Source organism: Mus caroli, unplaced genomic scaffold, assembly GCF_978045245.1.
Source record: "Mus caroli unplaced genomic scaffold, Mus_caroli_1 scaffold_16, whole genome shotgun sequence".
Taxonomy (NCBI): Eukaryota; Metazoa; Chordata; class Mammalia; order Rodentia; family Muridae; genus Mus; species Mus caroli.
In genome coordinates this window covers 69,554,485-69,569,175 of record NW_028227271.1, presented here as the reverse complement: position 1 = coordinate 69,569,175, position 14,691 = coordinate 69,554,485, and the positions used below count along the sequence as shown (strand labels likewise).

The 14,691-nt window shown below is 40.8% G+C and overlaps 1 protein-coding gene across 4 annotated transcripts in view; it reads right to left on the bottom strand.

Annotated features, from left to right (window-relative positions):
• Positions 1-3,047: 3,047 nt before the first annotated feature.
• Stk3 (serine/threonine kinase 3) overlaps positions 3,048-14,691 on the bottom strand; it is a 306,970-nt gene continuing 295,326 nt past the window's right edge. For all 4 annotated transcript variants that reach the window (XM_029469538.2, XM_021183619.3, XM_029469541.2 and 1 more), the window contains one exon: positions 3,048-4,367. In XM_029469538.2, coding sequence (XP_029325398.1) covers positions 4,209-4,367 — 159 coding nt within the window. In that variant the 3' untranslated portion in view covers positions 3,048-4,208. The remainder of the gene's footprint in view (positions 4,368-14,691) is intronic.

The window sequence follows — 14,691 nt, the reverse complement described above, 5'->3', positions numbered from 1 at the left end:
CATAAAGATAAAGAGAATGACATGTCCGGACTGGCCCTGCGCCTCCCTAACTCCCGCCCTTCTGACCTAAGTTAAATGTTATCTGCATGTGCAGTCTGCTGATGTTTAAATGAACCAATCATGTGAAACCTCGTCAATTCCTCCCCCAGCCCCAGACCCTTTTCTATAAAAACCCCTAGCTTCCAAGCCTCGTGGTTGAATCCACTGTCTCCTGCGTGAGATACGTTTAGACCCGGAGCTCCGCCATTAAACTACCTCATGTATTTACATCAAGACGGTCTGTTTGTCCGTGATTCTTGGGTGCACACCGAATCAGGAGTTGAATGGGGGTTTCCCCACTAGGTTCTTTCACTCGCTCATATGGAAGGATACTATTTCAGAAAATGTAGGGTCTATTGAAAGGCAAAACAATGCTAAGAATCAGCCCACACTGACATCAAGTTTTATCTTCTAAGTCCACCATCAGGCAGGCATCTGTGTTTATTGCAGTGTGGTCTAAGAAAGTACTTTGGTGACGACCCATGGAAGCTTTACATTGCATTAACCAGCCATGACTTCATTTAATGTCTCCAAGCTTCTTTCAGTCTTCCTTTTCTTTTTCAGTAGACAGGAAATGCATTTGTTGTGAAGTCCTAAGTTAATATATCAAAAGGACACATTTTAATAGAGTCAAACATGGCTGACATTATGGTTACTGTAGAGACACTTATAAACAATGAGTACTGCGTACAACGAAACCCATTATATCTAATACCCAGTCGTTTATAGTCAGTACAGCGGCAAGCACCACAGAGTAACATCAATAAACATCTCTGCTTTGAAAAACTTTACAACCCAAAATGAAAGTAAAGGAAATAATTGTGGTAACAGATAAAGAAATAATGAAAGATGTCAGCTGAGCCATGCTGCAGGGTCTCAATATCAGGAGTTCAACTTCCCTTAACTTGGTGGTCAACATTCTGTGAGCAGAGAGAGTAGTTGTGGTATGGCCCACTGTGAGAGGAAAACAAAGTTAGGGTTGTCTTTTAAGGGCCGATGAAGGGATTGAGTCCTGTGGCTTTTCTTTACAAGAATTTGTGACAAAAGAAAGTAAAAGGGAAAGAGATGGCTGAAGTCAAGTGCTTTGTGTGGATACAGAAAAAGGAAAATGGACTCAGCCCTGGGGTCTAAGTCACCCTTAGTTATATCAGAGTCCCCAGTTAAAATATATAAAAGTTCCATAGCTCCAGGCTTCATCATATTAAAGAGCAAAGAGAAGCAATACTCATTTGACCAAATTCCTAGTCTCCTGTGCCCAAAACAGGATCCTTGACACTCGAAAATAGTACTCAGATGAACTCTCTAATCAAGTGCCTGTGCCAAACAGTAACAGTGCAATAATTACAATTAGCTAAAGAATTCTGTTTAGAATAGCAGTATTTTTAGAATTTAATCATTAAATGTTAACATTAAAATAGATAACAAAGATAGCATTTCTATTGAATGTAAACATGTCAGAAATTTGCAATTTCCTGAAGTTAAATCCATCCCATTGATGTATTATGTAATTTTTGTTGGAGAAGCAGCATGCCTGGCAGTGAATGGAGCATGGCTTCAAACCCTAGAGGTGTCATTCAGTAAGTGACAGATATAAAAGCACACAGGTTCAACACAGTGTAAAAGATGTCAGGGTCCCAAATAAAAGGCTTCATGCTACTCAAGTACATTTAAGTCTGCTTTCTTCCCCAACTTATATGGGCTAAAGTTACAGCCCATATTTTGAACATAGAACTGTTTATGTTAAAATAAGGTTTGATAGCACACTGTAACGGCAGTGTTATTAAACCAAACACAAAGCACTCTCACCTTATAGGACAAGGCTGGATTCCCATGATTCATCAGCCTCCATTACCCCACTGCATGGAATCTGGGAAAGAGCAGAGTGTGCGGACAATAGGCTTTCTCAGTTTTGAAAGTTCTAAGTAGGGAGGGTTAAATAAAAAATTTCTTCTTAAACTCAGAAATAGCTAGAAAATTCCTTTTCCTGGGTGCCATGATTCATTAGGCTCAACTTAAAGACTTAAAGGTTTTGTTCATGATCATCCTTCAATACTTTTTTTTTTTTTTTTGGTGGGGTTGCAAGGATAGGATTAGGGAAGGGGAAGACAGATTATGTTAAAACGTTAAATGTTAAAACTCATTTAACACAGCTCTGGGTAAAACAATACTTACTGCTCCCAATTCCCCTAAAATATATGTGTATGTGTAGATGCTTTCTATAACAAGGTATAAAGTATTCATAAGTAATTAGAACATGACATCACTAAAGAGAGCCCTGTCCTGCCCCAGGCACCACAGGAAGTACAAGTGGCTAAGACCCTCATTGAGTCAGGTGAGCAGAAATCCCCTTTGTTAAGTTTCTGTCCATTTCCAGTAGGTGTTTTTGCTTGGGTTCCACCAGGTGTTAGGCTGGTGACAAGAAAGACTTTTAAGGAAGAATACCTGGGTAGTGTGTGAGCTGATGAGCATGTCTCATAGTTTGTAAGTGGACTCTGATAATGGTGAGTGGGATCCTGGGAAATGTCTAACATAGTATACACATTGGGATGCACGAAGCAAGTCATATGTGTCATGTCATCTTATTTTCAGTCTTATAATTTATACATAATTATACAATATGCTTTTCATAAGGATCCAATAGAACTGAACCAACATTACTTCAAGGCATGACTGTGGGCACAGTACTGTTTTAAAATGGTAGACACTTTCCATAGCTAATTGGTCTTCTGTGGATTAGCTCAAAGGAAGACACCCTCTCCTGACCCTGGAACACCTATTATGCCCAGTGCAGCTGCTTCTGTTTGACACTTGTCAGGGCTCCTTCCAATGTGGCAAGGACCAGTGTATCCCTTGGTGGCCTGGGGCATGAGCAGAAGAACTTGAAGTCTCAGTGGCACCACTAATAATAGCTTGCCCTGCCAAACAAGCCTTCCTTGTTCAGGGCAGAGTCCAGGCTATTAGCTTATCAACAACAAACAACAAAACAACAAAACAACAACAATGCCAAGTTCTGGGTGGCACAATGGAATTTATTTGTCTTTGTGATGCACACATAGTAATTAACACATCAAAGAACACACACACAGTCAAAAAGGACATGTGTAGTGCAGGAAATGACTGGTCCCACGTCAATTACACAAATGCTAATGCTCTTCAGAAATGAGTCTTTTTCTAAAACTTTAATATTTTTTTAGGCCCTAAGGATACAGTTTTTAGTATAAAAGTTTTTGTTTTTGTTTTTTACTGTTTTATTGTCAGATACATGATGCTTACCAATTCCCAGGAAATAAATGAAATCAACAAAAAGTCCTGTGACAGAGCATATTCCCATAGGATAAACCTGATGAGTTATTGCAGACCAATAAAAGAAACATTAACAATTACATTTTTCCCCTCAGGTTTCATGTCTTTAAAAATATTTCCCACACTTTTTCGTGCAAGAGTTCGTTGATTTCTTTGGTTTTACACTGTACTCTTTTTGACCTATGTATATACAGTTTTATTTTTACCAATATCAAAATCAGGAATTAACACTTCAAAAGGTAGAAATGGTATTAAGTCTTCAGTATAAAATGTCTGGTCCATTTGAACATTACAGCCATGACTTTGTGTCTATTGGAGTTGAAGGAGTACACTCAGAGCTCCCTGCTTAGTGGACAATTTGGTTGTGTGTTATAACCGCAGTGTGCCTGGACATTCACCAAAACTATCCTGATCTTGTCTTAAAAAAACAAAAAACCCCAAGAAAGTGAAACTGCATAAATAAATAAGTCTACCTGGGGGGTGGGGGTGGGGGATCAATAAATAGGCTTCTCCATAGGAATAAAGGACATTGGAACACAAAGCCCTCCAGTGCTGTATGATTGACTAAGCAACAGCTTTGGATTTCTAAAGTCTCCACATACAGCTTTCATTTTAGATTAGTTCTGTTGCAGGTGTAATAGCAGACAGAGAGAGAAGTGCGCACATGTGTTGTTCTCATCCTTTCAAAACGACATCAGAGTGGAGACAACTGTAAAGTTTGCTTTTGGGAAATTTATCTAGGTGTGTACCATCATTTTTGAGTTTTAAAAAATTGTAGAATATACATTTTAGGGATTAAAAAATATAATTCCTTCAATTCTTGTGGTTGCTTGGTTTCTGGTCATACTGAGACAGAGGGAATCTGGTCAGAAATTCTGCTGCCTCCTCTTCTTTGCATCCATAGCATCCAGTATAGGTTGTCTTTTTGCACTGTATCTTTGATGCAGTTCTTCTATTTCTCGTTCCATCATGGGGTCTAGTGCTTTTAGCCGCATCTGTAGTTCTTCTAAACTTAGATTTTTTAACTAGATGTAGGGGGAAAAAAAGGAAATTAATAGTGTATAATCATTCAAAATACAGAGAAGCCTAATGAGTTTTAGAATAAATATTTCAGAAAATTCTTTACATGATCTTTAAAGCATGTCAACAATTAAAGCAAGAATTCCTTTTCTGAAGAAGCCACACCACAATACAGGAACCTCAAAGAATTCAGCAAAGGGATCAACGCCTGCACTGTCAGAGAAGACTGCATGATGAAAAAAGTAAGGTGAAGAAACCTGTTTGAAAAGGTCCAGAGACAAACGTGCTACTGTCAAAAGCAGCCTGAGTGAGGCACAGTGGGTGGTGCTCTGCAGGTGATGCTCTGTAGGTGATGCACTGCAGGAGGTGCACTGCAGACAGCTTTCTACTCCCTGTGCTTTGCCAACTCTACCATGAGCAAAAACCCAATGCCAACAGACCAAGAACTAGGCCAAACTCAATTCACCTCTTAAACAGAAAATTACATTAGATTTTAAAAATGATTTATTTATTTACTTTGTACATATGAGTTCTCTATCTATATAAATTACCTACACACCACAAAAGGGCATCAGATCTCATTACAGATGGTTGTGAGCCACCATGTGGTTTCTGGGAATTGAACTCTGGGTCTCTGGAAGAGCAGCCAGTGCTTTTAACTGCTAAGCCATCTCTCCAGCCCTACATTAGAAATTTTTACCCTGAGTGTTTTGATAAACTAGTTTTATTGTAGCCGGGCAGTGGTGGTGGTGGTGGTGCACGCCTTTAATCCCAGCACTTGGGAGGTAAGAGGCAGGTGGATTTCTGAGTTCCAGGACAGCCGGGGCTACACAGAAAAATCCTGTCTCGAAAAAAACAAAACAAAACAAAACAAAAAAATAGTTTTATTGTTCAGAGGAAACGCACAACTGATTCCAACTGCAGTGTGTAAGCTCTGTTCTGGGTGTTGGACAATCTGACAGTGAAATGTGTGGTTTTTATAAGTTACAGTTTGAGTATATTGGTTATAGGGGACAACAGCACATTCCTTACTGCTTATCATAATAACATCAGGAAAGAGGATTCGTGGCATCCAAGCAAGTGGATACAATGTGTTCTGCTACATAGAATGATCTATGGCATCCGGGGCTTAGCTGTTTTTTATTTATTTGTCAAAACAGGAAGTTAGGGGTTATCTCCTAAGAAACAGTCAGGAATGTCACCTGGGGCTACAGAAAGCTCTGTCCCACACATTTACACAGTCAGCTATCACCCTATCAGCATTTAAAATAAACCCTACACTTATTCTACCCATAAGTGAATAAAGGCTCTTGCTGCCAAGCCTGATGGTGTGAGTTCAATCCCTGGAATGGAGAAAACCAACTCCTTTGTAGTTCTGACTCCTACATAAGTGCTGTGGCATGCATGTACTCCCCAACTCCTACATACATACTGTAAAAACCCTAAGACTTTCCCTTTCTTTATTATAGTAATAGTGGAAAGTAGGTAGCTTTTAACAGAGAGGGAGGGAGGGAGGGAGAGAAAGAGAGAGAGAGAGAGAGAGGGAGAGAGAGAAGCCCCATCAAACACTGTGCAGTACAGACCGTTATTGTCGTGTAGTCCATACCTTGATGGGTACGTAAGGAAGAGTCACTTCACTGCCTCTAAGAAACCAGGAGATTTGGGAAGGGTAAGGACCAAAGGACAGACAGCAAGTACGGAAGGACAGGTGCGACCCAAGTCAGCACAGCCTCACTGGGACAGAGAGTACAGTGAGGTGCCTGAGCGGTTCCCACCGTATTCCTGTGCGTTTCCTAGGATAACGTATACCGCTTTTCAGAACAGATCTGTCCCAGAAAGAAAGGAGCTGCACCATTGACTCCAAAGTACAAGACGCACAGAGACTTCCCCCAAGAGAATAGACTGGTCCTTGAAAGGAGAGCATCTCTGTTGGCATCAGGACATTCCAAACCTATGAGGCAACAGAGCGACCTGCGACCTATGACCTGCAGACCCATTGCCAAGACAATGACCACCATATTCCCAGCATTTACTTGGCTCACCTCCCACTTTTACTTGTGTTACATCATTTTCCATATAAATAAGGAGAACACCCCTTCCTCACTCTCTCTTTCTTTCCTCTTCTCTCCCCTTCTTCTCTCTCTGCCACTTCTTTGTTTTTCCCTTTCAAAAAAACCTCTTCCATGTGGAACTGCTTTGGCTTAGCATGCTGTTTTGGCACCACCCACCATTCTAACATCAATCTCAGCAAGAGGAGACCTGCTCATCGAAACAAAGAAATGGCAAAATCCAAGGTCTCAGAAAAGGGCTGTGTGCTGGGATGCAGGGAGTGAGGTCAGGCAGCTGTGGGTCCCCTAGAGTCAGGCAAAGCAGATTTGAACTTCCAGGAGCCATTACTCTGGAGCAAAATCATTCTATGAGAGCAGAAGAAAGACTAATGACAAAACATGAAGCTGATCTCTTTCAAGAAGACACCTCTCCAGTTGGCTGTTTGATGAGTCAAAGTTAGAAAATACTCTTATTACCTAAGTCCCCCAGAATAGCAGGACCCAAATGGCATTTCTCACTGACCCTCTGCTTCACGCAGCAGACCTGGTCAAGTAACTCCTGCTTCCCCAATCAAATTCACTCTCAGCCAAAAAAAGGTTCTGAGGACACTGGGAATGAGTCACTCGACAAAGTTCCAAAAATACACTGGGAAGAACCATGCTGCTAGAGGGCATTCAGCTCAAGGTGAACACGTCACCTTGGCCTGTGTGTAACCAGCCCTGCTGTACTTCTGCCCGACACAAAGCAACCCTCCTGGCTTTATTATTTTTTTTATTTTGTTAAAGGAAGAATCTTTCTGTACAGTTACAGCCTGGCCTTGAACCTTAAGGCCAGTTTCAAGCTCAACCTCCTCCTCCCCCGTCTCCTAAATTCCCGGGACGGTGCCTTTAATGTATGCCAAAGTTACACGTGTCTACAGTTCACAGTAGAATACTGTTTCTCCACCAATTTAAAAGCTGCACATTAACCACACATTTGTTCCCTGCTCAGTTCCATGTAAAGCACCTCAGAGATAAGAAGTCTGTACAAGGATGCTAAGAACCCTGTGCACTATACAGACATGGGACACTGCTCTCAAGAGCCAGCTTACAGATGGAGCCATGTTTCTGGAGACAGATGTGCCCAGGAGCATCTGTGGAGTCCAATTTTATCTCAGTGTTTTAAGATGTATTTTTATTATATTAAATTATACACCTGTATGTGACTATGTGTACTTGAGTTCCTGTATGCCTTTGAAGGTCAGAGGCAGGAGAACACCCTGGAGCTGGAGGGAGTCACCTCACATAGGCCAAGTCCTCTGCAAGAGCAGCAAGTGTGCCTGACTGCTAAGCCAGCGCTCCAGCCCCACTCCAGTGTTCTTAAGACAGTATTTCTAGTTCAGCACACATTAATCTTTCCCATCTCTAAAGTTCTGCACCATATAATTTAAAAAACAGAATTGGTATTTAATTCCAGAAAGTGTTTTCTAATCAAGTTCTATCTGAGTTCCATGACCCTATTCTAGGTGGTCTAACTTTTTTATCTTTATGGACTGTATACTTGTAGAACTTACCCAGCTCATGTCTGGAAACCATGGCACACAAGTGGGCAGGTGTAAGACACAGGGACTGGAGGGCTTGTTCACCCAGACCAGGGCAGCAGCCCATCAGGTAAAGCCAACAGCATCCATAACTATAAAGCCTCTTACATGAAGACTTTCCTGTGGATGCTTCATTATCCTTTACTGGGGGGCAAACTGCCAGCAGTTAATAAATGCTAAATAATGGCAAGAAATTAAATTCCAGGAAAAAAGAAAATTCTCTCTTAACAGATTTTTAACTTTTCTTTTTTCTTTAAATTATTTTATTTATATGAGTACACTGTTGGTCTCTTCAGACACACCAGAAGAGGGCATTGGATCCCATTACAGATGGCTATAAGCCATCATGTGGTTGCTGGGAATTGAACTCCCGACCTCTGGAAGAGAAGTCAGTGTTCTTAACCAATGAGCCATCTCTCCAGTCCCGATTTTTGAGTTTTCAATGTATAAAATTATTGAAGAACGGGCCTGTGGTGCTAGAGAGCTCCTATCTGACATTGTTAAGGAACACTGCGACGGTTTCACTGTAAAACAAAACAAAACAAAACAAAAAAACAAAAAAACCCAACGGACTTTAATATTCTTTCTTCCAGTGATACAATTTTGTCTCACTTGGAACAGGAAATATTATAGGATATCTTACAGAAAAACTAACTTCTGAAGTAGAGGACATAGTGTCTAAAAGATTCTTTCCTTGATAGCAAGCTGTCATTATTAACATATATAATCTGTGCTTCATAATAATTTCCTCCTTTAGATCCCTTCATTTGAAAGGAACCCGACACTCTTTCTTCTGATGTCACAGGATATATCTTCTTCTATGTCTGTACCAGGTCTCTAAATCTACTGAACACTAGGGGCATTATTAAACAACCTTACAAAGCTGGTTGCTAGGAGCCTGGTGTAGAGTTAGGAAGACAGGGCGTGCCCAGGGGAAGGCTCATCCTGATTATTTTTACTTTTATTTTTTTTTTAAGTTTGATTTTTGGACTGGAGCTGAGGTGATACAGAATAGTATGGTGTGAAGGAATTGTGGAGGACAGCTGCTCTCCTCACTCTGGACAGAAAGCAGGGAGTTGGAGGAGGCCAGGCCGAGACATGCCTCCTGTGGCCTCCTCCTCTAACAAAGCATGGCTCCCAATGGCCCATCACCTATGAACTAATCAATCAGGGGGCAAGACATACTAATAACAGTGGTAGAATCTAAAATTAGGTAAATTAAACTATATGGACTTTGGAGAAACAGATTTTGGTATTTGGTTAAAAGTTACTTGTGGCCTCCCTTCCCCCAGCCTGGAACCTGCCTGCTCAAGGGTGGAGCTACCGGCTCATTCGTCCTGCCACGCCTACCTACTGCTGGAACCTGCCTCTGCTGCCTGGAGTCACACACGTGTTCGTCCTGCTACTGGACCCTGAGTTACTTGGCGGTAAATTGGGTTCCCTCCCCCTTCCTTTATAAACTGAGTGTCTGGAAATATTAAATTGAGTCTTGATCAGAGTCTTGTCTTGACTCCATTGTTTCTTCCGCCCCGTCTAGATTCCTCTCTTTGCAGGGAACTGCCATTCTCAGTGAACCGTTCGTGTTGTGGACCGCGGGCGGGCCGCAACAGTTGGCGCCAGAACTGGGACCTGAAGAATGGCAGAGGGATGTTAAGAGAAACGACTGCTGTGTGGAGCTCCACAAGAAAGGAAAGAATCTTCGTATCGGAGGAGCATCGGAGCAACGGACAGGTACACATGCTAGCGCTAGCCTAAAAAATTTCAGTTTTGTAAAGTGTTGCTGAGGATGCGGTAGGATACGAATCAAGTTTGAAGCAGTGCTGACCCAACACTGGTTCTGCTTGGGGTCAGCAGTTCGTTAATCGGAACTAGATACGGAGACAGGCGGTGTGCCGCAGTTTTTTAGAAAACTGCTTAGGTGGAAGAAAGAAGGGTTCAAAATCATGGATCAGGCGACTGTTTTTAGTTTTCAGGAGTTGCTTAAGGAAAAAGGAGTAAGGCTTGAAGTACAATTAGTCAGAAATCTTTTAGATAAGATAGATAGCTGTTGTCCATGGTTCAAAGAAGAAGAAACGATAGATTGTGGAACCTGGGAGAAAGTTGGTGAGGCCCTGAATATCGCTCAGACAGATAATTTTACCCTAGGTCTCTGGGCGCTTGTAAATGATGCTATAAAAGATGCAACTTCCCCAGGGCTAAATTGCCCTCAGGCGGAGCTTGTGGTATTTCAGGAGGAGTGCCTATCAGAGAAGGCCGCCTCAGAAAAAGATCTTCTTAACTCAAAAATTGATAAATGTGGTTCCTATCCTAAATAGTAAAATTTAAGATAAGATATAAAGCAATGCCTCTTTATTAAAGCGTTAAAGCTTGCTTTAATAGGTATTCATAGGTATTAATTGATATCCAAACTTCGTAATATGATAGTAATGCTTCTAATATTGATTTTAACAGTGATAAATTGTTTTAAACATAGGTTTTGCTTTCCCAAAGTTGTAGATATTATCCTAACCTTGCACAAAAACTTATAAAAATTATGGTTAAAACTGCCATTGTTCCATTGACTGCAGCTTGCAGTTTGATTGCAAATTTAAGATTGATGCTCAAATTAAAAAGTATTTTACCTTTGAGTCAATACAGGGCTCTGGGCAGTCCCAGAGCGGCTTGTGGCCCTTTCTTTTGTTTTGCAAACAATGCCTAAAAAAGTTTTTCCCTGTGTTCAAGAAAATTTCTTTTTAACAGTGTTACAGATCTATTCAGATGTTTAAAATAATGCTTAAATTCAAAGATTTTTGCTTCTAGTAAACTGGTAATCACTAGAAAATTTTGCCTCTATGTATGGCTAATATAGCTTTACATTATGTAAGAAAAATGTTTATTGTTTCTGCTTCTTTACAAGAAGCCAAAAGTTTTAATCTTTCAGTATATATTGTTTCCTAAGTGGAAAGTATTTTATTAACTAATGCTTCTCAAGGGAAGTTTACCTTAAATCCTTGCTCTCACCCAAAAGATTCAGAGACAGTATCCTTTTATTACTTAGTGTTTTAGTTTACTACAAAAGGTTTTACAAAAAATTAAAAAAAGCTTTTATAATTGTTGTTAATTGGTAATTAAAAATTAGTTGTGCCGAAGACAATTCTTTGGCCAGAAAAAACATTATTGTAAAGTCATTTTTCTCATCCTCCCAGCCGATCGTTAGCCCACGTGGGCCCAACTAGCTGCTGTGGAGCGGAGTCTTAAGACACACAGTTGCCCCTATTCCGGCACAAATAATCTGGTTGTGTGCTGTAGATGGTGTTTTAAAATGCTGAACAATCAAACCTTAATTTATATATTAATAGTCAATGCTATATCTCTGAGCTCATAATTACTTAAAATTGTTCGTCCCTCAGATACTATTAATTCTCAAATTTACAATTGCTTATACATATTTTTAGTTAATAAATAAATAAATTATGCACGTGTGACTCTTAATAACTTTTCAAGCTTTCTAGTTACAACCGTTCCTTAAGAAAAATGATTGAAAGTGCAATCAGTCACTGCCCCTTTACAGCCAAATATTTAAAATGTTTTGTCCAAAAAGTTATTAATTCAAAAGGTTAGATATTGTAAAATTTTAAACTTTAACCTCTTAAAAGACAAAAGAGAGAAATTGTATCCCCATATATACTATTTAGTGCATTTCCATGCACACTATTTAAAACATACCTTTATTTTCAAAATTTGAGATTAAAATGTCAAATTTAATAAATGCTTTTTAGTATCTTAAAAGGATCTACTTATTGGCTTATAGATTGATCCTAAAACAGCTACCTTATTAGGAAAGGGAAAAACAAGTTCTCTCCACAGAACTCTACAGAAGCATATTGGTAATTCGTGTGCCGAGCCAACAGGTAAGTTAACTCAGTGTCCTGATTAAAAGGACTAAGAGATTAAATTCATGTTTTAGATCCATCCTTGCTTGTCATTTTTCCAGTTTAGACTAGCTTCTAGCCTTTTAACTTTATGGCAATAGTACATCAGAGACTGTATATTCAGACTTAGTAAAATTAGTCATTTAATAGAGTCATAATGATTTTTCACTCTTCTTCAGTGTGACCAGCCATTCTAACTCAATCTTAGACTGGTCTAATATTCAGTTCAATTATTAGAAATTCCTATATTCTAAATTACCTAGCAAAGTTAATTCAGAGCATTTCCCCAAAGTCACCAAAGGCTCACCTTGCCTTTACCTTATTTGTCCTAAACTTTTTGCAAACTGACATTAAAGGTCAGTCTGCAGCGGAACGCCACTGGCACCCAGTTACTTCTAATTCTTATGCATTGGTAAAATGGAAGGACGCCCTGACTAATAAATGGAAGGGTCCAGATCCAGTTCTAATCTGGGGAAGAGGCTCGGTTTGTGTTTTTTCACGAGATGAAGATGAAGCACGGTGGCTACCAGAGAGATTAATTCGTCAGGTAAACACAGATTCTGTCTCTCCTCGTAAGTATCATTCTAAAGACTAAAATTCCTCTTGTGCTGAGAGTAAAAGCTCTCAGGAAAATTGTTTTCCTCTGTTTCCCAATTCCCCTACAAGAGGCTGGAGATTAACTTTAGCTTTACAATTTGCATCTAAATAAAGTACCTTGACTTCTCCAAACAGAAAATTTACATTGCTACACTCTCATTGTTTAGAATTCTTCCTTCTCTCAAGCAGGTCAATCTACATTCTCCGGTTCTCCGCCCCGCCCCGCCCCTACGAGCAAACAGGTGGTTCTGCTAATCTCCCTTCCAGGGACATCCCAGCATGTGGCTTTTCAGTCTAAGATAAGATTTAGATTTACCAGGAGAGCTAGGGAAGTAGAAATTTCATATATATTTACAAAGATTAGTTCTTATTTTGATAGATATAGGCTTAGTCCCTTAGCTGGCCTCTGGCTTTTCACCCTTGCTGTTACTGCAAGGTGTCCTTAGTTCCTCAGGCTACTGGGAATAACAGAGATGAAGAGGAAAGACTTTCAGCTCCTATTTTAACCAAAATTAATGGTGTTAATACTGACATAATTCTTGTCTAGGCCTTGCTAAATCTGAGGTTGACAAGTCTCATATAGAGACCTCGCAATAACTCAGAATTGCGCTACTGATTCATAATCATATGAATACGGTATGGGTACCGCTTGGCGCAGGAAATTACTGCGGAGGGAAGGTCCAGTTTGACCGTTTCTGAGTTCCCTGTGCGACACACCTGATTTGACGGAGGTTGGTATCCGATTCCAGCTAAAAACCAAAAATACTTAAGGCTCTGCCTCCCCTCCCCAAAAGATACCAAGAGCCACAGATGTGAGTCGTTACAATGCTCACGGGAGGAATCAGGCCAATGTCCACCCAAGTCAAGGTTAAAGGCCCACTCATCTACGGATGAGAAAATCATTTGATCACCTCTGTTAAGCATTGCCTATTTAAACTTAATTAATAGGGGGGAGAGAGATTGGAGACCTTGCTGTCGTAAGGGCAAGCCCTTCACTGCCTCCCACCCAAATAATAAAAAAGCCAATTGGCCTTGTACTAAAGAGCTGGTCTTAACCCCTTCTCATTGTTCCCCTGCCTTTTACCCAAAATTGCAGAGGATTATCAGTTCAGTGTTATTCTAAAATTGTTTAGTTAAACTCAGCCAGGGTTCCAATGCCCTACTTAAAAGGCAAACAGGTAGCTACCTATTCAGCACTAATTAGCATTATAAAGTCAGAGCCTACAGCCCAGTGCTGCCATTCAGTCAGTGCTTTAAAGACAGCCTTAGCCAGATACAGTTTACCATTAGAATAGTTAGGGAATCCCACGGAAATAGGTTTTTTTTCTTTAGCCCTAGGAACTCAGGCAGAACTATTGAACATAGATAATTTTTCTGCCACAGGCCACCCCTTTTTTTTTATTTTTGTTTTGTTATCTAATGGGGGGAAATGTGGCCTCCCTTCCCCCAGCCTGGAACCTGCCTGCTCAAGGGTGGAGCTACCGGCTCATTCGTCCTGCCACGCCTACCTACTGCTGGAACCTGCCTCTGCTGCCTGGAGTCACACACGTGTTCGTCCTGCTACTGGACCCTGAGTTACTTGGCGGTAAATTGGGTTCCCTCCCCCTTCCTTTATAAACTGAGTGTCTGGAAATATTAAATTGAGTCTTGATCAGAGTCTTGTCTTGACTCCATTGTTTCTTCCGCCCCGTCTAGATTCCTCTCTTTGCAGGGAACTGCCATTCTCAGTGAACCGTTCGTGTTGTGGACCGCGGGCGGGCCGCAACAGTTACTGTTTATGACAGAGTCATTTGTTTAGCAGAAGCACAGAGTTATGCATACAGTTTTTATGGATGTCATCAGTACAGCAGGGCCCTCCGAGGCTGGGGCAACCCACACTGACTGTAGGGAATAGAGTGTCTGCTCAGAGTTACACTCTGGTAATGCAGAGGAGACTGCGCCACTGCAACTTGCAGCCCTCCCATTTCACATATTGGTGCCTGACACTCAACTGCTGTACTGCTAAGTCTGTGGGAGAAAACTCCAAATTTATCCTTTTGACTCTTTCCTCCCACTCTGTCTGCTCCCCCCCAGCCTCTTTCTCTCTGAAGTGAGTTCAGGAGCAGGGCCTTTCTCCTGCCTGGCCCTGATGGAAGCAAGAGCCCACAAACCAGTTGTGACAATTTAATTTTGAAGAAGGGATTACTCAGCACA